This window comes from Periplaneta americana, chromosome 10 (genome assembly GCF_040183065.1).
Source record: "Periplaneta americana isolate PAMFEO1 chromosome 10, P.americana_PAMFEO1_priV1, whole genome shotgun sequence".
Taxonomy (NCBI): Eukaryota; Metazoa; Arthropoda; class Insecta; order Blattodea; family Blattidae; genus Periplaneta; species Periplaneta americana.
This window is the reverse complement of record NC_091126.1, coordinates 148906871-148931368: the sequence shown is the minus strand read 5'-3', so window position 1 is coordinate 148931368 and position 24498 is coordinate 148906871. Positions and strand designations below refer to the sequence as shown.

At 36.2% G+C, this 24498-nt stretch overlaps 1 protein-coding gene across 2 annotated transcripts in view; it reads left to right on the top strand.

The window, feature by feature from the left end:
• The window catches only part of LOC138708095 (phenylalanine--tRNA ligase alpha subunit-like), a 40771-nt gene extending 28440 nt beyond the window's left edge, over nucleotides 1–12331 (top strand). Inside the window, exons 7-10 of one of the 2 annotated variants that reach the window (XM_069838264.1) lie at nucleotides 2259–2394; nucleotides 3687–3909; nucleotides 5956–6057; nucleotides 10920–12331. In XM_069838264.1, coding sequence (XP_069694365.1) covers nucleotides 2259–2394; nucleotides 3687–3909; nucleotides 5956–6057; nucleotides 10920–11667 — 1209 coding nt within the window. In that variant the 3' untranslated portion in view covers nucleotides 11668–12331. The remainder of the gene's footprint in view (nucleotides 1–2258; nucleotides 2395–3686; nucleotides 3910–5955; nucleotides 6058–10919) is intronic. The other variant, XM_069838265.1, reaches the window with a different exon arrangement.
• The last annotated feature ends 12167 nt before the right edge of the window (nucleotides 12332–24498 follow it).

Below are 24498 nucleotides of genomic sequence, written 5' to 3'. Positions count from 1 at the left end.
CTTTCCTTTGTTTTGTTTCCTTGGCAGCGATAATAACAAAGATGGCGACTCCTCAACAGAAAGCATTTTGTGTTTTGAGGTTTGAGAGTTGTAAATCGATTATAACGGTTCAACATGCGTTTTGTAGGCAGTTTAATCGTGATCCCCCAAATGCCAACAACATCCGTCGATGGCTAACCAGATGGCAATGACCGGTTGTCTGTGTAAAGGTAACAGTATGGGACGACCAAGAATGTCTGAGGAGAATGTTCAGTGCGTTCGGGACTCTTTCTTACGAAGTCCTAAAAAGTCAGTCAGGAAGGCTAGTCGTGAACTTGCAATGCCAGTGATGACAGTATGGACGGTCTTAAGAAGACGCTTACATATGCGTCCCTACAGGCTTTAAAACCTACTGACTACGCTGTGCTCTCCAACTTCGCACTTGAAATGTTGCAGCAGGAAAATGATGACTTTCTTGATTGTGTTGTGTTCAGTGATGAATCAAGATTTCACCTTAGTGGAAAGGTTAGCATGCACAATGTCAGAATCTGGGGATCTGAAAATCCCCATGAATTCGTACAATCCGAACAAGACTCCCCATAACTTAATGTGTTTTGTGCTCTTTCCCAACAAAAGGTTTATGGACCATTTTTTTTCTTTGAAGCTACCATAACTGAACTTATAAGAGTTTTGTTATTGTGATAGTTAGCTAAAGTATCATTAAACACCTTTAAAATCGCTATATTCTTTATGCTCGACCATGCCGAAATGTAGTAATTACACACCTGGTAGCAGCCCTTTAATGGACCTCATTAAAGTACACCTATTCATTAAAGTTCAAGTGTTCCACCAATCAGAAAACACCATTGTAGCAATATGAAAGCGCAAGTATCGATTATTTTCGGATATGCAATCGAAAGACAACTAGTGAAACGTCACTGAGGCTGGAAATCCAAGACTGTCGCAGAAGGTTATGTTCTGTTACTATAATAATTAGCGTTAATTGTAAATAATATTCAAATGAATTCAATTTGTCATCTCGTTTTTCAATGTCTAAATCAATTTCAAGGTTATATCAAGATTAATGTTTATTTTACTCTCTAGATTATATCAAGGTCAATGACATTTGTTTCTCGGAAAAAATCAATACTTTCGCATCTGCGCACATCTCACAATTTACGAGATATTGCACAAGGTCAGTTCCGTTTCCCAGTCAGATAAGAATAACATGAATACTTATGAATAATTTGAAGTTAGAAATAAGGTCGAACATAAAAAGTCGTATGAAACTTGCCTATAATGGTAATTAAGATGCTCGTATGAAAATTATGAAACTTGCTTGTGCTCGTTCCATAAACATACTCGCGTCTTAATTACTACCATTATAGGCTCGTTGCATAATGTACTATTTATGTACACCCTGTATATTAATTAATAATTATGCTTTATTTAATAACATTTCTTTATCAGATGAAGGGAAAGAACTGGCCACCCTATCCCATAATCTCGTGGCTCAGTTGTTTCATGATTGGTGCTTTATTCGTGTCATGAGGTTCCAACCTGTCTTCAGACAGTTGACTAAACTTTAACAACAATGAGATAATATGGCAGGTACTAGCAATACCTACATTTCATTTCTCTGAAATGAATAGCTGTGAAATAAAGCCCGCTAAAGTCAACCTCCAATTGTAACTGCAGTTTCATTTGAGAAATAGAGGCAATCTTGAATAATTTCGAGGGAAAAATTGTTCAGGGGCCAGGTATCGAAATTATTCAAATCAACGTTAGAGGGAGTTATACCTGAAAGCTTGATTTGCATAATACACGTCACTGTTCGTTAAAAGAAAACCACAATTTGTCACACAGAATTAGTGTGCCTCAATGTTGGTTGCTTGACGGTTGTCAGCTCACTTTGAGGTCTGTGGATATAGAGGGAAAAATTGGATCGATATCTGGTAAAGTTCCCGGGTAGCTCAGTTGGTAGAGTGTTGGTATGTTTAACCAAACGTCCCGGGTTCGATACATGGCACCAGAACAATTTTTCCCTCGAAATTATTCAAATAAAATTTACAGGGAGTTATACCTGATAGCTTGATTTGCAGAGGCGATCTTTTCACATATGCTGTGCAATCACTTCCCAATGACAATGCCACTGCATTTTGGAAAGGAGATAATTCATTCACCCAATAGAAGAGAAATGAGCTCTTTCACTACTGTAAAGTTGTTCTGAAATTTCATTTTTTCTCATTCTATCACATAGCTTATGAATTATTTTGCAGGGTTTCACACCATCCAAATACTTCAGCATTGATCGAGTGTTTCGTAATGAGACACTAGATGCCACACATCTTGCAGAGTTTCATCAAGTTGAAGGAGTCATTGCTGACCATAATCTTACCTTGGGTGATTTGATAGGTATGTATCAAGATTACGTATAATGTTCTGATTCTTGAGGCTACCTATGCTGTCTTTTCAGACAGATGCTGTAATAAGCCAGGATTTCCTTCCTGATCTCTCCCTGAATGCAACATTGTTGAGATAGAACACTATTATAAATAGGCAATGCAACAATTGGAAGCAATCTAATGATCAGAATTAAAATGTTAGGCCTTCATTTAATTTATATTTGATAATGTGCCTACTTTTCTAAACTTTTAAGTCAAAAGTATACCTTAGGGTGAACAACGTTATCTGGATCTTCATATTATAGTTGAATAATAATAAATAATCCATATTGTCCACACCTGTGGAGTAATGGCTAGCGCGTCTGGGCATGAAACCAGGTGGTCCGAGCTCGATTCCCAGTCAGGGCAAGTTACCTGGTTGAGGTTTTTTCCGGGGTTTTCCCTCAACCCAATATGAGCAAATGCTGGGTAACTATCAGTGCTGGACCCGGACTCATTTCACCGGCATTATCACCTACATCTCATTCAGACGCTAAATAACCTGAGATGTTGATACAGCATCGTGAAATAACCTACTAAAAAAATAATCCATGTTGCAAAAGCTTTAATAGATCCAAGGTCTGTCATTCGACTGCCTGCCTTACCCCACTTCAAGAGATTGTTAATTAATCATTCGACCAATATATGGTAATGTGTGGTTAGCACATTGATTCCCTGTCATTGAAGCTGGTTTGCTAGACTGGATTACACTAATCATTGTAGTTCTTCATTTTTCTCCTGGTGCTGGGTGGCACTGGTTCCATATAATAATAATAATAATAATAATAATAATAATAATAATAGTAATAATCTGTGGCACTACAGTCCATGAAGGGCCTAGACCGACCAGCCGGCTGCTGGCCTCACGCCCACATGCCGAAACAGAGGTGGACGGTCATCCAACCAGAATGGAGGTATCGTGTGGTTAGCACAATGATCCCCCCACCCATTACTGGTTCCATATGCTGGTTTAAATTTCATTAGAAAATGTCTTCTCCCATGAAGACTTGAACAGACCGTGCATTCCATATAACCATTCCAAAGTATGATGCCTTAGACCATGCAGCTATGGTGCAGGACCATATTATAATTTGGGAAATATAAATCTGTTCTAATAAATGGGCTTAAATCATGTGCAGAAAATCTTTCAGTGATTACATTGCTGATTTCTTTCTTAAATGAAGTATTAATCCAAATATATTTTCATGAAAATTATTTCGCACCTGGATTAGATAGACCTGAGGACTCGTTACTTAATTTTAGGTACGTTGTATGAATTCTTCAGCAAGTTGGGCATAACTCAGCTGCAGTTCAAGCCAGCATACAATCCGTACACAGAGCCAAGTATGGAAGTGTTTTGTTATCACATGGGACTTGGCAAGTGGATAGAGGTTGGCAATTCTGGCATCTTCCGTCCTGAAATGCTTCTACCAATGGGTCTTCCAGAAGATGTGAATGTTATTGCATGGGGACTTTCCCTGGAAAGGTGAGTTTGAAACTTTTTGACCCTTGTTCATATTGTTTTGTTATAAGAATGAATCATGCATGAATTTGATTTACTAATAGCTACACGAAAGTCACAGCATATACACTATTTATGTACTGAGACAATAAGGGTGCCAGAACCATGTGGTAATGTAATATATGTTGATGTCGTTAATTGGCAGCTCACTATTTATCTATAGCCCAGCATCTATTAAAAGAAAATTAAGTTGTCATCGTGTCCCTTTTAATGAATCTCTAGGGGATTACTTTTTTTTTCTTTAAGTAGGGGTTTTCATTTAAAAGGGGGATTACATAAAATGGCAAGAAAAAGCTAAAATAAGTAGTACTAACATTTATGTTATAAACTGCCATTGGACATATACGTCAACATATATGTGCCTAACTTGGAGTCAGGCCACAAAGGGAAACATTGAAGGAGGAGGGTTCGGTCCGGTGCTGTGGATTGAATTTGGTGTAGCTCAGTGGTCAGAGTGCTTGGTACATTGAACCAAGGACCCAGGTTCGATCCCCGGCACCGGAGCGAATTTTTCTCCTCAAAATATTAATTGTCAATATTACAGATATTATTCTATAGGGCAAATTAATACATCTATAATAATATAATAATAAACATAAGTAGGCTAATTCTCAATCAGTAGGCCTATTTTATTAACCTTTAAAAGCTGAGAGACTTATACCACTATTGCACTCAAATTTCTAACTCTTAACTAGGAGTTCGTATACCTGCATAATCGGATAAATTCGTGTTGGGTTCGTTACTCGAGTGGTTTAAGGTGCACAAGATATGTCCAGCCAGCATATTGTGCCTAAGATAGCAGGTTCGCATCCTGGCCACTGCAATCCATTGAGTCTGTGATAAAGGATGGGGAGGGCCCATGTAAAACAATCTGTGTAATGATACGCATGGAAGCTGACAGGGTTTCAGTTGACTGCAGTTGAAATGATTTTGCTCCTTTTTTAAGAAAAAATAAACATAATTTTTATATTCTTTAATCAAGTGCAATGCCCTTAATGTTATATAAAATTAAAGAATATCAGCGTATTTTATATATAACATACAATTTATATAACATATTATATCACATCATGACCATAACACTAGCTGGCCACTATAATGGATGCATGGCTCCTAAAGGTAAGCAAGCGTTCACTACATTGTATCGCACTCATCGGACGAATCACACGGATCAGAAAAAGACTATCTTTGCTGTAATTGTTATGTAACCATGTTCACTATATCATATCGGACGCATCGCCTCTTGGCAAATCCGTCCATATTTCTCGAATGGGCAACTTTTCCGATGCGTGTGATCATGGCCTTCTTTAATAAATCAATTTTAATTGGTCAACTGTTACTATTATGTTGTGCCATGTTCAGTGTCGCGCCAAAATGGCAGAAGGAAAACTTATTTCGCGTGTAGAAAATTGCGAAGAATTATATAATTTGAGGCGTTCCCATTACAGTAATCAAGTCGTTTCTTACAAATATATTATGTAACCAATATTTCTTTCGTTTCTTCCTCTTCAATTAAGACGCATGAAGCAATTACAAATTCTTATTCGCTAACAGACGTAATTAATAGACCTAACCTCAACTCCTCTGTTTTCAGTAATGTCAATATCGTACGTCATCATGTTTTAAACAGCTGATAGGGGAATCCGATGAGGTGGAGCCGTTACAGTGAATGCACTGCACTTAAAATATCCGTTGCTTGCGATTCGTACGAGGAGTGCGATACGATGTAGTGAACGCTTACCTTAAGGGTTAAATTCGCATGCAGCTACAGTTGTCGCATCATGAGATGGCAGAGAAATGTTGTAGGCTAGGCAGGGACGAAAGCCATGACACATGTGCATAGTATTGTTAGTTGTAATATTGTATTGCTTCTCCCACTTCACCTAGAATATATCTCTGTCATCTAGTGACGCGACAATAGTAGGTATATGGCAGATATGTCAATCATTATTGATTGACATTTTGAAGAAAATGATCTTATTTTATATTCGATATTCTTTCATTTTTCAGGCCAACCATGATCAAATATGGTTTGAACAATATCCGTGATCTAGTTGGCGCAAAAGTGAATCTGCAAATGGTTTATGACAGTCCTCTCTGTCGACTTGACAAGTAAGAATATGTTTAAATTCTTGTATTCTGTATAAACTTGCTTGATATAACATGTTTAGCTGGTAACATTATTTAAGTATTGACTAATTTGCATTCCAGTTCAATTCGTCTAGAGCAAACATACAGAAAGTCCACTAAAAAGTCCAATATACAGAAATGTCCTCAAGTTAAAATGTCCAGTACTATATTATAAATGCTCACAAGTCAGAATGTTCACTGTACAAAATGTACAGAAGTCAAAATGTCCATTATTGTATGGTATGTACAGGTGAAAGTGACTCTTATTAAACAATTTTGTTCTTGTAGTCAGTATGTTTGCGAGTAGAGCAACAGGTTAATGTTAGGAGATTCAATATTCCGAAATTAAAAGACGAGGAAACTAAGGAACATTATCACATCGAAATTTCAAATAGGTTTGCCACTTTAGGAAGTTCCGACGAAGTTGAGGAAGAGTTAGATGTTAATAGGAGTGTGGGAAAATATCAGAGATAATATCAAAATTGTAGCTGAGCAGAGCATAGGTTATTATGAAACTAAGAAAAAGAAATCGTAGTTTGATGGAGATTGTTGCATGGTAGTAGAAAGAAGAAAACAGACAAAATTGAAATTCTTACAGGATCCAGTTGAGGTGAATAAAGATAATTATTTCAATGAAAAATAGGAAGCAAGTCATACACTTAGAAATAAAAAGAGATTACTTGAAGGAAAAACTGAATGCGGTAGAAACGAATAGTAAGAATAAAAACATTAGAGATTTATATAAGGGCTAAAGGAATTTAAGAATGGATATTAGGCAAGGGTAAATGTGATCAAGAATGGGAATGGTGACTTGCTTGCAGATTCTCATTTAATCCTGAACAGATGGAAAAACTATTTTGAGCAACTACTAAATATACATAGACCAAATAAAATAGTTGTGTAATCGAGATGTACAAATAAAAGTGATCAGCACAGTATTCAAATACCAACTGCTGAGCCATTTATACCCGAACCCACACTTTCTGAAGTCGAAATTGCGATAGAAAAGCTAAGAAAGTACAAGTCTCCAGGTATTGATCAAATTTCATCAGAATTAGTACAAGAGGGTGGAAGCGCATTATCTAGCGAAATTTATAAGCATGTATGTGCTGTTTGGGAAAAGGAAATTGTACCAGAACAATGGAAGAAGTCCATAATTGTACCTGTCTTTAAGAAGGGGGACAAGACTAACTGTAGTAACTTTCGAGAAATATCAATTTATTGACGTCATACAAAATTTTGTCTAATATTCTTTTGAGAAGATTAACTCCATATGTAGATGAAATTATTAGGGATCATCAGTGTGGTTTTAGGTGTAATAGACTATTGATCAGATTCTCTTTTAATGCTGCACTATACATTATTGTGATCAAAACTCGGATATGTATCTGTAGTTAAGGAACTCTATTACAACTACTGATTGTCCACATGATTGTGCATAATAATAATAATAATAATAATAATATAGTTAATCTAAATACTGTAATAGTGTAGTTAGACTAAACGGCCATACCTCGTATATACAAAAAATGATCATAATTGGGTCCCGCGCTGTGGCATCGCGATCTAAGGCATCCTGCCTAGGACTCGCGTTACGGAATGCGCGCTGGTTCGAGTCCTCATTGGGGAAGAAATTTTCTCATGAAATTTCGGCCAGTGTATGGGACCGGTGCCCACCCAGCATCATGATGCACTTCGGGAGCTACGATAGGTAGCAAAATCCGGTTGCGAATGCTAGCTATAACGGTTGGGGGGATCATCGTGCTAACCACAAGATACCTCCATTCTGGTTGGATGATCGTCCACCTCTGCCTCGGCATGTGGGCGTGAGGGCAGCAGCCGGCTGGTCGGTCTAGGCCCTTCACGGGCTGTAGCTACATGGATTATTATTATTATTATTATTATTATTATTATTATTATTAGATCGTAATTGGACATAAAATAAATAATCATATTTTGTCCTCGAGTAGAAGATCTTGCAAAGTAGAAACATATACAAAAAGTTTGTATATTTTGAGAAAAATTTATTTTTAAACATTTTTTTATTCACCTGCAAATTTACAGATATGAGAAATCATTTCTTAGCCATCGATATGATAAAACACCATGACTCGATTATCTATTCTTTTGCAAGGTCCTCAAAGGTGATATATCCTGTGACCTCTTCTTAAGCAATACTAGCTTACGTATTCTACCGAAAGTTATGGGGACTCACAAACTGTCCTATAATAAAAATTCAAGATTTCTTTCACCAGTTTCCAGATGCATTAAAAATACCAACATGCATGGCTGCCAATTTGATCCATTCAATGTATACCATAGACCTAGTTTGTTCATGGCAATGACAATCTTTTATTTATTCTTGTAAACAATTATCTTTAATTTTTACTGTAATCTTCTTAAAGTATAATATCACTGATTAGAGATTAATTTTTCATTTAAGATTGTTTTGTTTTTATTTGTATCTATTAATTAACCTTGTAGGGTGATATTAATTTACTTATTTAAAATTGTGTTATTATTGTCATTGTACTGCCCGTGTCTCACTTCCTGAACTGTTTCTTTGTGGGGCAAGATGCAGAGGGAGAGAGTGGGAGGTCCTGGGTACCGTATGTGCCTACTACCCTACTTTCAACACATCAGACTTTTTAGGATTCCTTTTGTCAGCTATGGAGCAAGATCAGCCAGGGACAAGCAAATGTATAGGCTATCCCCTCACAAAACAAATTATGTCCTACTCATCAATTCCTGTAACTAAACACTAATACCAGTGGTAGACTACAGTCTCTACTTGAGATTATCGACCTGATCGCAATTACGGTTGTCATGTGTACACATTCGTAAACTCTTTCCTCTATGGCAGTGTTTCTCAGACTTTTTCCACTGCGAAACCCGTTTTAACCTAAAGTGTAACTGTGGAATCCTTGTAATATTGTATTAGTATTTAATAATTAACAGACAAGTGAAAGCTAGTAGGCTATCTCAATAATTCTGTTCAGTGGGACGAATGTCTTTGCTTTTTAAGCCTGCAATCTGATTTTATGGTGGAAAGTTGTAGTCTCATTTCTATGTATTTCTGCATTTTGTCTTTTCGGTATTTTGATTTAGTGAACAAATAGGCAAAGAATCCAGTTATGAAAGTGATAAGTATTATTTTCCATTTTAGATGTTCATTAAACGTATTATTATTATTATTATTATTATTATTATTATTATTATTATTATTATTATTATTATTATTATCATTATCATCATCGCTGGTTTCATGTTATTATTGATTCATATTTTCGTAACATTTATATATTTTTATAGTATCCACTAAATATAAAATAACCACCGGAGCAGTCCAGTTGGCTAAGGCGCTTGCCTATCAGTCCAGAGTTGCGCTCGGGCTCAGGTTCGATTCCTGCTTGGGCTGATTACCTGGTTGGATTTTTTCCGAGGTTTCCCTCAACTGTAAGGTGAATGTCAGGTAATCTATGGCGAATCCCCGTCCTCATCTCGCCAAATAGCATTTCGCTATCATCAATCCCATCGATGCAAAATAACCTAGTGTTTGAGACAATGTCGTTAAATAACCAAGTAAAAAAAAGTATGAAATAAAATTTAAAATCATATAGGGCTCACGGAACCCTGGAACATACTTTGAGAAACGCTGCTCTATGGTAATTCAGCAGTTGTCCAGACTGAACGAAGAGTGGTCTAGTGTGTACATACATTTTCGTAAATCGCCATTAGAGATAATAGCAATAGTGGTAACCACGATTAGAGTATCCAGTATTATAAACAGTAAAGATGTCTGGAATGGCATAGGATAATGTTTTCAGAACATGTAATATGCTACTGTGCCGTGATGGTCCGAGCGGACCTAAGAGGCATGGTTATAAATAGGGACCGGATTTTTATGTAATATATATTTATGTAAGAAAAATAAGCTGAATATGTACCAGAATATGTAAAATCATGAAAATATTTCATATCGGTATCTGCGCTGGTTTGTATTGTTAAGCCTAGATATTTGTAGTCTGGTACAATTTTTAATTTTCTGTTCTTCATGACGATTTCTACTGTTTCTGGTGCTCTTCCGCCATTTCTGAGTATCATCATTTCTGTCTTGTCCACATTTATATCAAATTTGTTTTATGCGCCATTTTATCACGATGTTTATTGTTTCTTCTAACTTTGTAAGGTCTTTAGACCCCTACTACTATGTCGTCCGCTTATGCATATGAGATTATTCTCTTCTCGATTTTTACAATACAAAGTAGTTGTATGAGAAAGGTTGCCCTTTGTTCACTCATATTTACAGTGGGTGGTAAGGGGTGAGTGCCTCTTTTACTTCCTGGAACTAAGATGTTATGTTTCGTCCCGAAATATATCCTTTCTCGAATAGGTAAAAATACTTTTTAAATCTGTATATTTCAAATTGTAAACTTCTCCAGCAGAAGTTTTCTTTTTCCTTTAAAAGAAGTAAAAATGAATAAAAACCCCTAAATATGTAGATTTATGTAATACCAAACCATAATATGTAATGTAGGGTAAATATGTAAAAATATGTAGTATCAGATTTTAATATATTAATGGTAATTAGAAGATTCGCAAAGCTTTGTTATTTATATAAGGTTAGATTGAAAGAAATATAATATGTAATTACATAAAAATCCAGTCCCTGGTTATAAACACTAGGGAGCTCTCGGCTCAGGACATGAGACATGGGCAGTACATATTTATGTTATTGTATTATTATTTTATCAATTGTGCTAAACTATTATTGGCCAATGGCTGTTGACTAGCACATTAATAATAATTATACGTTATGTATTAATTGTTATTAATTTTCACAGGAACGAAAAGTCGACAGCAGAACTGCAGAAACAAGAGCTGCGCTGGGACTCCATTCATTTGCAGCTCCAAGCTCTGCAGACAGAGCTTCAGAGTCTAAGACTGAGATATGAGAAATCAAAGTCTTACTCCCAAGCACCAGATAAGGATTTAGACTTTGTCATCCTCTCAGATCCTCGACACCCTCCATATTCTCTTGTTGTCCTTTTGAAATTACTTTTGAATACTTACAGAGTCGAGATATCAGAGCATATTCATTCTTCTGTTTCTGACATTTCTTCTGAATTGCGTTCTCTTTTTAAAGGTGTAGGAAATAATGAAGGTGCTGGCTGTTGTATAAAGGTGACGTTAATTTGGAAGATGATCGGAAAGGATCCACTCTTAACACTAAGCCCTGTTTCAAATAATAATATTGTCGGGGAAGTGAATGTTGCACGATATCTCAGCCGTCTGCTTGAACAGAGTCCAAGTCCTCTCGTAGTATATGAAAGTCAGGGTGAACTCTACGCAAGTCAGGTGGATATGTGGTTGGACTGCATTTACAAATCAGTAATTCGTGGTGAAAATAAAAGCGCCTTGCCTGCAATTACTGCTGTTCTTACTACACAGTGCTGGTTGCTAGGGAATTCTGTCTCTCTTGCTGATATTTGTTTGTGGTCATCTTTAAAGCAGAATCCGTATTTGATTGCTTCGAATTCCAAATTAAAGAAATGGTACGAAAGTTGCTGCAAGCATGCATGGTTCGTATAAAATGATTGAGAGAAGTGTTCCTACTCTGGAGTCCTGTTTGAGCTATATTGTGATTTAGATTAGTTTTGTGATAATGGAAAGTTGATAAAGCGCTGTGTAAGAAGAAAATTTAAATTAATTCTCTTTACGGTATTTAATACCTTTATTTGAGCTTGTAGTCTGGGATGAGGGGAAGATACAAGTGTTCAGAATGCTGAGTAACATTGTAGTTGTCTTTAAGAAGTTCGTGAAACACTGTTTTTACTTCACTGCCAGAGTAGTCATTTTTTATTTTCTCACACAAAATGTAAAGGAATTATTATACTTTTAAAGCATGATTTTAGATTTCGACACAAATGCGTATTTTCTGATCCCTCTTATAAGAGAAGGTATTTGTTGCATTTGAGGAGCATTGTTGCAAACCATATTATCTCCAAAAGATGGAATTTTATAGGAGCGACGAAATACAAAATACTTCTAAAATATGGCAGCTATTTGTGAAAGAAGAGTTCTGAATCTCATTTCTATGCATGCTAAATTGGATAATATGTAAAATGACATATTTTCAAATTTCAGTCCCTACAAATTAGGGACTTTTTGTTTGGATTTAATAGAGTTTGATCCATTCATCATGAAGTTTATAGAATTAAACATAAAAATAATGTCAAATTAAACCATAATCATTAATATCTAAATAGATACACAAATGAAATACAACATTATACCATCTTAACATCAATACGAGAGCACAAATTAGTACTTACTTACTTACTTACTGGCTTTAAAGGAACCCGGAGGTTCATTGCCGCCCTCACATAAGCCCGCCATTGGTCCCTATCCTGAGCAAGATTAATCAAGTCCCTACCATCATATCCCACCTTCCTCAAATCCATTTTAATATTATCTTCCCATCTACGTCTCGGCCTCCCCAAAGGTCTTTTTCCCCTCTGGCCTCCCAACTAACACTCTATATGCATTTCTGGATTCGCCCATACGTGCTACATGCCCTGCCCATCTCAAACGTCTGGATTTAATGTTCCTAATTATGTCAGGTGAAGGATACAATGCGTGCAGCTCTGCGTTGTGGAACTTTCTCCATTCTCCTGTAACTTCATCCCCAAATATTTTCCTAAGAACCTTATTCTCAAAAACCCTCAATCTCTGTTCCTCTCTGAAAGTGAGAGTCCAAGTTTCACAGCCATACAGAACAACCGGTAATATAACTGTTTTATAAATTCTAACTTTCAGATTTTTTGACAGCAGACTGGATGACAAAAGCTTCTCAACCGAATAATAACACGCATTTCCCATATTTATTCTGTGTTTAATTTCCTCCCGAGTGTCATTTACATTTGTTACTGTTGCTCCAAGATATTTTAATTTTTCCACCTCTTCGAAGGATAAATCCCCAACTTTTATAGTTCCATTTCGTACAATATTCTGATCACGAGACATAATCATATACTTAGTCTTTTCGGGATTTACTTCCAACCCTATCTCTTTACTTGCTTCAAGTAGAATTTCCGCGTTTTCCCTAATCGTTCGTGGATTTTCTCCTAACATATTCACGTCATCCGCATAGACAAGAAGCTGATGTAACCCGTTCAATTCCAAACCCTGTCTCTTCTCCTGGACTTTCCTAATGGCATATTCTAGAGCGAAGTTAAAAAGTAAGAAAAAATAATAAAATGTACCAATATAAGTTTTAATGTGCAAATAATTATAACTCCCCGGTTTACAACAGCCATTACAGTTTGCTTATACCACACTTTTCCTCCAAACAATCGCAATATCCCACATTATTGTTATCATCCTCACTGTGAACTGCTGATGTATCTGGACCCTTACCCAACTGAGCTACGCCGGGGTTCAAGAAAATAATCTGGCAATACTGTTTCAGGGAGTGAATCTTTTTGTCAATTTGTTAAAAATTACGACTAACAGGATTTTTAATGACAAAAAACCTTTTACCAGAAGCAGAGTTCTTATGAATGGAAAAATAGATGAAATAGTTGAATAACTGCAACATACTCAAAGAAAAATTCTCTCCATTGGCTTGTTCAAGAAACTGGTGTTTCATAGTTTTGAGCAAGATTTGTCACCATACTGCTTAAGGGTTTTACACCTTCCACCCTTAAACATGTATATGTTTTATAAATGGTTACTTCTCTATATTCTTAAGCCCTAATTTGATGAAATTGTTTGTTGTTTAGTCAACTGTCCAAAGACAGGTCTGAACCTCACAAGTGATACCAAGAAGGCACCACTAAGGCCTGTAACACACTTGCAGAGTTTTCTCCAGCGAGAAATGTGTTGCGAGAAAGAGGCGAAGAGCCTTCCTCCACACACTTGGCGAGTTCTCGCTATCACAGATCACATCTCGCTATGACCATCTATGCACTGCCTTCATGCAGAAAGCAGTTTTCTGATTATAGTAATGACTCGTTGGGAGAAATATTATAGGTTATGTATTTACATATACTGTCGTACTTAAATATATAACCTGTAAGTATATTGTCGTACTTTACAAATTACGTACGAACACTATGTTGAATCTGAGTATTCAGGTGATGAGGAAATGGAGTTACATGAACATATTTTGTTAATGAAACGAAAAAGTAGGCCTAAAATTAAAGCCAGAAATATCTCATAATCACATTGTATCTTACGAAAATAAGGGCGAGTTTTGGACACTGGTTTCGATTTGAATGACAATACGTTTAGGCGTTATTTCAGGTTCAATGGACCACAGTTTTTTGCCATTCATGATATGATAAAGGATCCTTTGCTATGTTGTGATTAAAATTATGTAAATTGTATGACATATAGATACATTATTTCAAATGTTGAATTAATACTATTAAATCTCATCAAAATAAAATATAGCCCTATTTATTTTCAGATAATCTCCAGATTTCTTCTTTAAGTTTCGTGTTTTTATAGTTTTCATCCCGTGTATCATATAAATAGGCTTACGGGTGACATCGTACAAGTTTGATAAGTTTCTGACTGCAATTATCAGCCATCTTTCCTCATTTTCAAATAAAAACAATACAATTCATCGCCACCTGTGATATCTTTTTCTACATTCAATCGTCATAAAGAGTATAAATGTCAAATATCTTTGATAAATGTGTCAAGAAAATTCGCTCAGCTACCGATTCCAGCAAGAAACTCGCCTCGAGCGAGAATCTCTTCCAGTGTGTGAACGTCCATTTAAATCCATGTTATCAATTTTTTTATTTTCTCGCAACACATTTCTCGCTGGAGAAAACTCTGCAAGTGTGTTATGGGCCTTATGAGGAAACTAGGCCATGAGATAATGGGGTAGGGCGGTATATGCTTAATGTCTGAAAGAGGGGGAAATCCACAGGCCACCATACCACATTATCTCCTGGCTTAATTGTCTCATGAGTGATGACTTATTGGTGTCGCTTATGAGGTTCAAAACTGTCTTGGAATATTGACTAAACAACAACAGTGTCTGAAAATTACACTTCAATCTAAAAGAAGAAATATTTGTATACATGAAAACGTATTGGAATTGTGAATTTTCAAAGTTTTCATTTTTTGATTTGTACCAAACTGCTCATTAAAATTACTCCCAAGATTTTCTTTTATTTTTAGCATTTTTTTTTTTTTCTTTTTGCCTTAGAAGTAACATTCACATTAGCAAGTCTGAGCTCAGTAGTTAGAATATCTGCACTGCAGGTCGAAGGAAAAAAAAATTTTTCTCATATATCAGAATTATAAAGAAATTTTTAATTTACATTCTTTTGTGTTTAATTTCTGTTAAATATAAGTTAAAAATTGAGATACAGTTTGTTGATCGTACTAAGAAAAAGGGTCGGCAAAATTTCATGCAATTACAGTACTGGTAGACGATATGATTTAAAGTGTTTTTAAAAATACATTTTTGAGAAACTGAGTGATAATATTACAGATTACTAGGTGATTTTGTTTTTGCATGGCAGGACATTTTAATATATAACTCGGTCATTTTTATAGATATCTTTTAAAATATCTTTCACGAGAAAGAAAATGAAAAATCTACTTTTTTAACCCTCGAAGGTGTATGTTCAAGAAATTGAGTGATACAGATTGCTGGCTTATATCCTGTTTGCATGGCAGAAAATTTTATGCATAACTTAATTAGTCTTATAAACTATTTCCAACTAAAGATTGAAGTAGACGTAAACAAAACCGAAATGTATTACTCTGCAATCGCAAGCTAGCTACCAAAGCAGCCACCAGGGCGCATTATTTTCAGCAAGTGAGCACGCAGGGCAGCCACCGTCTGATATATTGCAGACATTTCAACACATTCATTGAACTAACCCGTAAAATTAATATTTATTATTTCTCTACTGGGAATAGTGGATTTTCTTTTTCTGTAGATTCGTGATTAAATGTTATTCTTTGAAGAGTGGAGAATTTCTTTAATTCTACAGAAATTTATTTGAGGTTGGCAACACTGAATCTCGCACTGTGTTATACCAGCTGTGCTGATGTGCTCTGTGAAGCTGCAAGTCATCTTGGGAGGGATTTAATGCCTATTACGCATGCGCGTTACCATAATACACGTTACAATGATTTAACACGCAATGTCTGAAACTAGTAATATAAACATGTTGCTTAAATCGTAAGAAAGTGTTCTTATAAGCATGTTTAATTCATTCGTATTCCATGTATTTTATACATTTTATTATTTTAGAAGGAACTATTTTAATGTGAGGAAGAAGATGACAAGCATGAGTTTGGAGGCGTTGTGCATCCAATAGCCAATCAGGAACCATTATGCCACGTGCATTTATTTACATTTACTTCAATCTTTAGCTGGAAAGAGAGTAGCTATATTCAAATTTCTTTCACAGATATAAAGCTAAGAGTTCATATTGAATTATTATAAGAAAATTGAAAAATAAGTTTTTTAACTTTGGAAGGTGTGTGTAACTCTTTAAATTCAAGTCCTATAAAGTTACAGTGTTCTATGAATTGCTACTGTGCAATCACGTGAGTAGAGTCCGAATTAATGGGAATTTCCTCCACAGATTCGAGAATGTTTTGCTGCTGAGCGACATCATTTTCAACAACTCTTGTAGCACAAGTTAGTGCTCACTATTATCAATTTTAAATATGAATGTATGTTTTCAGTAACAAAATGCTCACATTACACTATATTATTAGTGCTAACATTGCCTCTCCTCTTCCAATTGTGATGTGAGAGAACGTAGGTACAGAATGGAGTGTGTATGCCCTAAATGCTACTGACTGCTCTGTACAAAGCCATCAGTGTATAAAAACACAACATGATTTTCTCGAAATTGTTTCTATTTATTTTTTATTTAGAGTTACTCCATCTAAGAAGTAGTCTGTCCCGTGCCGTGGCATTGTGGTCTAAGGCATCCCACCTAGGACTCGCATTACGGAATGCGTGCTGGTTCGAATCCTCATGGGGGAAGAAATTTTCTCATGAAATTTCGGCCAGTGTATGGGACCAGTGCCCACCCAGCATCGTGATGCACTTGGGGAGCTACGATAGGTAGTGAAATCCGGTTGCGAATGCCAGCTATAATGGCTGGGGGGATCATCGTGCTAACCACACGATACCTCCATTCTGGTTGGATGATCGTTCACCTCTGCTTCGGCATGTGGGCGTGAGGCCTGCAGCCGGCTGGTCGGTCTAGGCCCTTCACGGGCTGTAGCGCCACGGAATATTATTATTAAGAAGTAGTCTTCTGTATTGTGTGTGCTGTACATTTCCAGAAAAAGTATAATTACGTGCAGCTCTTTTCTCTCAAAATACATCTCACACCAAACTATTCTTCTGTCAGGATTCGAATAGTGTATACACATAACCATCAGTAATAATTTAACATGTAAACTGTGACCGAATTATTCAGCTTTTACACTCTGCAATTTCGTTTTCCCTCAGTTTATACCATTTTATGATACTTTGAAAAATGTAAAAGAGGGATTTTCGATTTTTGATGATATTTAAAAATACTGTTCTTATTCAATTCCTGATGATGCTTATAGGTTGCGATGGTAAACTCGACAATATATTTAACGACAAAAATACTGGTATAATTTACTATATTTCTGCAATTGGGATATTTACAAAGATATTCCTTTCACAAACTGTAACAACAGGAGAAATTCAGCAGTTTCTTAGCTGCTATATTCTGAACACTTGTATTCTTCGAACCCTACATGACAAAACTTTTGTTTAGAACTGAAAGTCATACTCATCCTTTAAAGAGGAAATCATTACTGGTAAATCTTAAAATTTATGTATTTACCAACCATGGATTGTGGTATAAAAATTTCAGAAGTCCTTGACATGGCAAATTGGAAACATAAGTAAGTTCTTAAATGATTGAAAGATGATAAAGATATGTAGTTAGAGTAACGAAATAACTTATTTTATAATATGGAAACTTTTACGAGGCACACCTATGTAAATATATCTGTTTGTAAATAAAATAAATTTTTCTCTCGTACTGCACTGCAAAGTGGTTTGTAATAATTTTATTAAAGTTTGTGATGCCAGTATTGTTGTACAATCGAACACATTGCAAGTGCAAAATATCAGCCTTAGTTCATTGCATTTTGCATAAATGCTTTCTATACATCTTGATTACACAACTTTTAACACTATATCACTTCGGAATATGTATTATATGTCTTTCTCGTGTTAAATTCTATTGTACCTGGTTAAAATGTTTCGGCCTGTTATGGGCCTTCTTCAGAACTGGTTGTTGCTGGTCTTGGCCCCTTTTGTTTTGTTTCCTGTGGGGGTGTGTTTGTGGAGCCAAAGAGCGTGTGTGTTCTGAAATTGAGTTGTGTGTTGAGAATTTCATTTGGAAGTGTTTTTGTGTGTGTGTATATTTCGTATTGTTCTAATGTGTTTAGTTTCTGGCTTTTTGGTTGGATGAGTAGAAATTCCATGTCTGTGTTGATGTCTCTGTAGGTGTGGTTAGCATTTGTGACATGTTCTGCATATGTGGAAGTGTTTTGTAATTTTGTTATGGCTGTGATGTGTTCTTTGTAACGTGTTTGATATGATCTGCCTGTCTGTCCTATGTAGAAGTTGTTGCAGGTGTTACATTTGAGTTTGTATATGCCTGTGTGGTTGTATTTGTTTGTTTGTGTGTTGAGATGTTTTTGTAGAGTATTATTTGTTCTGTATGCGATGTTGTAATTTAATTTCTTGAATGAGGTTGCAATCTTCTGTGTGTTTTTGTTTTCGTATGTTAGTGTGATGTATTTCTTTTTGTGTTTTTATTATATTCTTAGGACAGACAGGCAGATCATTTCAAACACGTTACAAAGAACACATCACAGGCATAACAAAATTACTAAACACATCCACATATGCAGAACACGTCACAAATGCTAACCACACCTACAGAGACATCAACACAGACATGGAAATTCTACACATCCAACCAAAAAGCCAGAAACTAAACACATTAGAACAATACGAAATATACACACACACACAAAAACACATCCAAATGAAATTTTCAACACACACACTCTTTGACTCCACATTACACTACACAAACACACCCCCACAGGAAACAAAACAAAAGGCGCCAAAACCAGCAACAACTAGTTCTGAAGAAGGCCCATAACAGGCCGAAACATGTAACCAGGTACGATACAATTTAACACGAGAAAGACATATAATACATATTCCTAAATGCTTTCACTCATTTCAAAGTAAAGAAGTACCATTCTGCTTCTCCATTGGTTTTCAGAATGGCCATTCTACTTCTTCTACAATGGCATCACGGCCCAAAATCGGGCCTTAGCCTCCTTTATCCTATTCCTCCATCCTTCAGAAGGAGCATTATGACCTGCTAGTATTTGAAAGTCTCTGGTAAAAGATTCACCTGATTATTTTCATAAATACAATTTGGCTTAATCATCTGGTGCTTTTGCAAAATCTCTTCGGTTGTACAACATGTATGGTGTAATTCCTGAGAGTTCAGTTTAAACATGCCTACAGCTATTTTTAATTCACTTTCTTTAAAAAATACTGACACAACACCCCAATTGAACCTAAGTAGGTTTGGGCATGCCAATGTTAAGGTGACCAAAGAGGTGGTACTCAAGAAGCATTCTCCCACTTAGAATGCAGAGACCTCTTCCACTCCCTGAATCTGCTACACACACTGATTAACAGAGACTGGAAGTTTAGGCATTATGAATCATTAAAATAGGCAGGCAAAAAGGCATTATAAATAGCTAAAATACGCAATAAAAGGCAATTACAAAAACCTTGCACTAGACCCACAACCTTGCACTTTCCACAAAGGGATTTCGGCAGCAAGAAAAGCTGTACATAAGTCTATGCAAATTGAGGTTTTCGACTCGATGTTGCAATTACCATTGGAAGCTAAGAAATCTTCTTCCCAGTAGCCTTGGAAAGTGCATTTTTGTGCTTGGTTGTACTGATATGTTGCGATATGAAATATTTAGTTAGGTACAACAACATCGCAATGAAAACTGAAAGAAAAATAACGTTAGACCTGCACTCATTGTTGCATTGTCAAATAAACACAAGCAATAATTAAAATGCTTATTGTTATACATTTTTGCATGGCAGCACTCATTGTTGTAAAAGAATATGAACTGACTGAAAGACAGTAATATATAGATTGACAAATCGAACTGAAACCCTGACCGAGTTACTACGTGAGCGCTGGCTGTCTTGGGGAGGAGTAAGTGAGAAAGCACGGGGGGAAGGGAGAGAGCACTATGAACTATGTACTTGCAGGTCCACTCACAGTTTGTCAAACCTGCTAACAAAAGCATTAAAAGGTTGACAAGTTGCCTGCAATGCTAGCATAATGGAACCTTCCTAGCCGACAGTCGAGGCAAAAATGAAGAATCTGTTACTGTGGTAATACTGGAGAGTGGTTCTTCTATTGGTCGCGATGCCCACACACACCCTTTCAGATATTTACGTGGTGATTGGTGACTGAATGACGAGGAGTGGGAGAGAGCGAGAAGAAAGAAAGAGAGAGATTCCAGAAGTTGGCGTGTTTTACAGGGTTTCACTTGAAGTTGTCAAACTGTACATTCGGTAAAGTCACTTTCATTGTAGCGGTTATAGAAATAAATTAAAATATACCTATAGGCAATTTTTAATAATAAATTAATAAATAATATATAAATAATCAAATAAAGGCAAGAAAAAGTATTTATTTTGTAAATTAGACATTTATATTTAAAAAAGGCAGAAAAGGGCAACATAAAACTGTGATGTTTCAATCACAAAGGTATAATTTGTACAGATTTACTTTCAAAATGAAGATAGATTTAACACATTTAAAAAGGCATTCTGCCAAAGTTCCGGTCTCTGCTGATTAACCATCTCATTGTGCACCCTGCTATGGCCTATGCTAATATGCTTTTAGATGAGATCTGTACTAAAAGTACGAAACACATTTAAACAGATATTGATTGCATACAGCAAAAATTCATCAAAGTAACAAACAAAAATATTTTTCAAATTTTCTCCTTTGAAGTCTTCATTTACGAATTGTGATTGGTTAAGACTAGAGCAGGCCTGCACAAGGTTTGCGCTCTCCGAGCCGGCTCACAGCTCATGAGCGGAATGCAGATATTAGCTGCGCTCTGTATAAGGGTGGACTGGAAAAAGGGGTGGATCTGGTACAAAATGTACACAAAAGGAAGTACTATTATGAGTGCTTATGAAATGAATTCCCATTCAGTGTTTGCAAAACTATCTTGGACTATTATTAATTAATAAAGAAATATTTATTTTACAGAAGTAATAGAAATTCTATAGCTACTTAAATGTACAGTATCATTTTGTTGTATTTTTATTTATCAGTACATCAAAACGAGGTTTTATGCTGTTGGCAGCTGAAAGGAACAGTAGCCTACTGATCATAATGAAACATCAGTTACAGATGTTCAATGTCTGCCGTTATTAAAGTTGATTATAGAAAACAGTTGCTCACAAATATAAATGTTGAGCCAAACATAGCAATCATTTTCACAGCCAGCCTGTGTAGTCGTGGATATTATTGCTAATGTTTTGTCTTGTAAAACTCAACCAGGCTAGTAGTATTATTCAAACCATCTTTAGCCCTTAGGTCACATTGAAGATCAATAAGTTCGAGCTGTAAATCGTTAAATGTTATGTTCCGTCTTTTAGATTCCTCCATACTGTACTGTAGCAGTAGGTAAGCAACATGAAACAGTTACTGAGAATAGGCCTACACACTGCACTACACTAGATAGCTGAGTGGTCGTTTCCCTCTCCTTTACCTATAGCAAGTCTATGTCATTCTGATGTATCTTCCTCTCCGTTTTGGCGAGCGGTAAACACCGCTCTCCCGCTCCGAAGGAGCACTCGCGCTCATTGAGCACTGTTTGTGCAGGCCTGGACTAGAGAATTGTGATCTTTCACATTTGAAAACTGCTGTGTGCTATGCTATAATATACAGTAGTTGAACAATGAAAATTGCAGACTTACCACTTTTCTTCTTAGCGACATTAGCATCCTAAAATTCCTTTTCCCTGCATTAGATTTTATTTGTATCTGCAAATTATCCCACTGTAGTAACTACTGTGGATTCACACACCTGGTTATACAGACCCAGAAACAAAATTTGGGCAACCTGAATTTTGTTTCTGGGTCTGTACATATGCAATTAGTGGTACAACTTATTGCCATGTACACCTGAGTTAAGAAAATGCATGAAGAATAAATCATAAGACTAAATATCTCATTTACAATCATGGGACACTTTGGTTTGATATTTGTAATGCCCAGATTTCTTATTATTATTACCATCCAGTGTCATACCAAATTATAAAGCTAAGAGGTGTCAGTGGTGTCTTTGTGGAGGTGATGATACAGAAAATTTTCACAGAACGTTTCTCAGAAACAAATGCTTTGAATGCAAATTACTGACATGAGAGTTCTGTCACAGATGTGACAGCCAAGTGGGCACCAAGAAAGAGTCCCCTTTCATGCTCTTGAATTATTTCACCGTTACTAGACCTAGGATTTTTAGGCACCAAAACTAAGCTTTAAAACCTTAAGTTCTAACTCTGTAAAATTTGGTGTTAAAGTTCACAGAAAACACAACAAAAATTAATACATACTGTAAATACAAAAAAATTAATAAATCATATAATTTTTTTACTCAAATGATATTACAGTATATGGTTTACTTCCATTATCGGTAATTAGCTGCGTAATATATTACCACAGTTTTTCGTAATTTTCAGCTGTTAAACTGTATTTTTCGTCAGTGAGAACCATTTTAAATGCAGAGAAACACTTTTCAACTAAAATAGGTCTGATAGGAGCAAACTTGAAATTGGCCAGAATTGATACACCAAGCTATCCAGAATGTTTTCATTTTCCTCCTTTAACTCACTGGACACATGATTCAACATTAAAAAAAACTCTGAATAGTTTTTGGCTACACTTTTCCATTTTTTTTTTCGATTTCACCCAAAGCAATATTTATTTTCATTTGCGCGTCTTTCACTACAGCCATTTGAATACAAAGGGATTCTCTTTTAAACGATATTTCATACGAGTTGAGAGGATGCAAAGGCATTTCTTTCCCCTTCTACTTGCCCTGAGTCTGTTAGTGACAGACTGGTAGCTGTTAACTCTTATACCTACACCACTCTACCTGTACACACTAGAAAATAAAATATTAAATAAAGTATGCCTACATAAGTGAATATAAAATACAGTGTTACAGATGTTTGAGAATTACATGTTAGAGTATATTTTTGTGAAGTTCTTACAATATTTTCAACTAATATAATTAATTAAATTTAGGAATGTCAGTTTGTATTATGAAGTCAGGGGAAGCGACTTAGTGCAGATTACGATGAAAGAGTAATGGAATGGAGAAAAATTCTCTCCGGCGCCGGGATTTGAACCCGGGTTTTCAGCTCTACGTGCTGATGCTTTATCCACTAAGCCACACCGGATACAACCCTGACGTCGGACAGAATTGTCTCTGATTGAGTTCCAACTCTTGGGTTCCCTCTAGTGGCCGCCCTCTGCACGAGTGCACCTCAGCACATATGTGGACTTCGGTCCTATGTTCATAGACATCTATGACGTAGTGCAGAGGGTGGCCACTAGAGGGAACCCAAGAGTTGGAACTCAATCAGAGACAATTCTGTCCGACGTCGGGGTTGTATCCGGTGTGGCTTAGTGGATAAAGCATCAGCATGTAGAGTTGAAAACCCGGGTTCAAATCCCGGCGCCGGAGAGAATTTTTCTCCGTTCCATTACTCTTTCATCGTTTGATGACGCAGAATATCTGCATGGAAATATCATATGTACTTCGGTACATTGAAATAATATATTAGTGCAGATTGTCGCATTGTATATGCTGTAGAGTAGCAACTAGCAGTGGAGAAAACATTTATCTTCTGTTGTAAGCAGCTTTTTAAAGCGTCAGTTAATATAAACGCTTAGTATGGACTTTCGAAATATAGAATACCAATAAAACACACTATCAGATATAAAATTTGTCACTATGTAGAAAGTCAATTAGTCGAACGTTTGTGAGATGGATAGTACCATCTTCCCCTTCACTGATAGTAGGGAGCAGTGCTGTCATGGAGGCCATACGGGGCCGTACATTGTATGGGAACCTACAATTTTGTTAATTAATCGTGTGGAGAAAAGAAAATTTTGTCTGTATGGAGCCATACGGCATATGTGTGCCTAAGTTTTGTACGTGGAGATGTGTACAGATCTTAGATTATCTCTTGCTGTTCCTACTTTATTTTGTTTGATGTTCATAAACAAAAATTGTCCACCTCTGC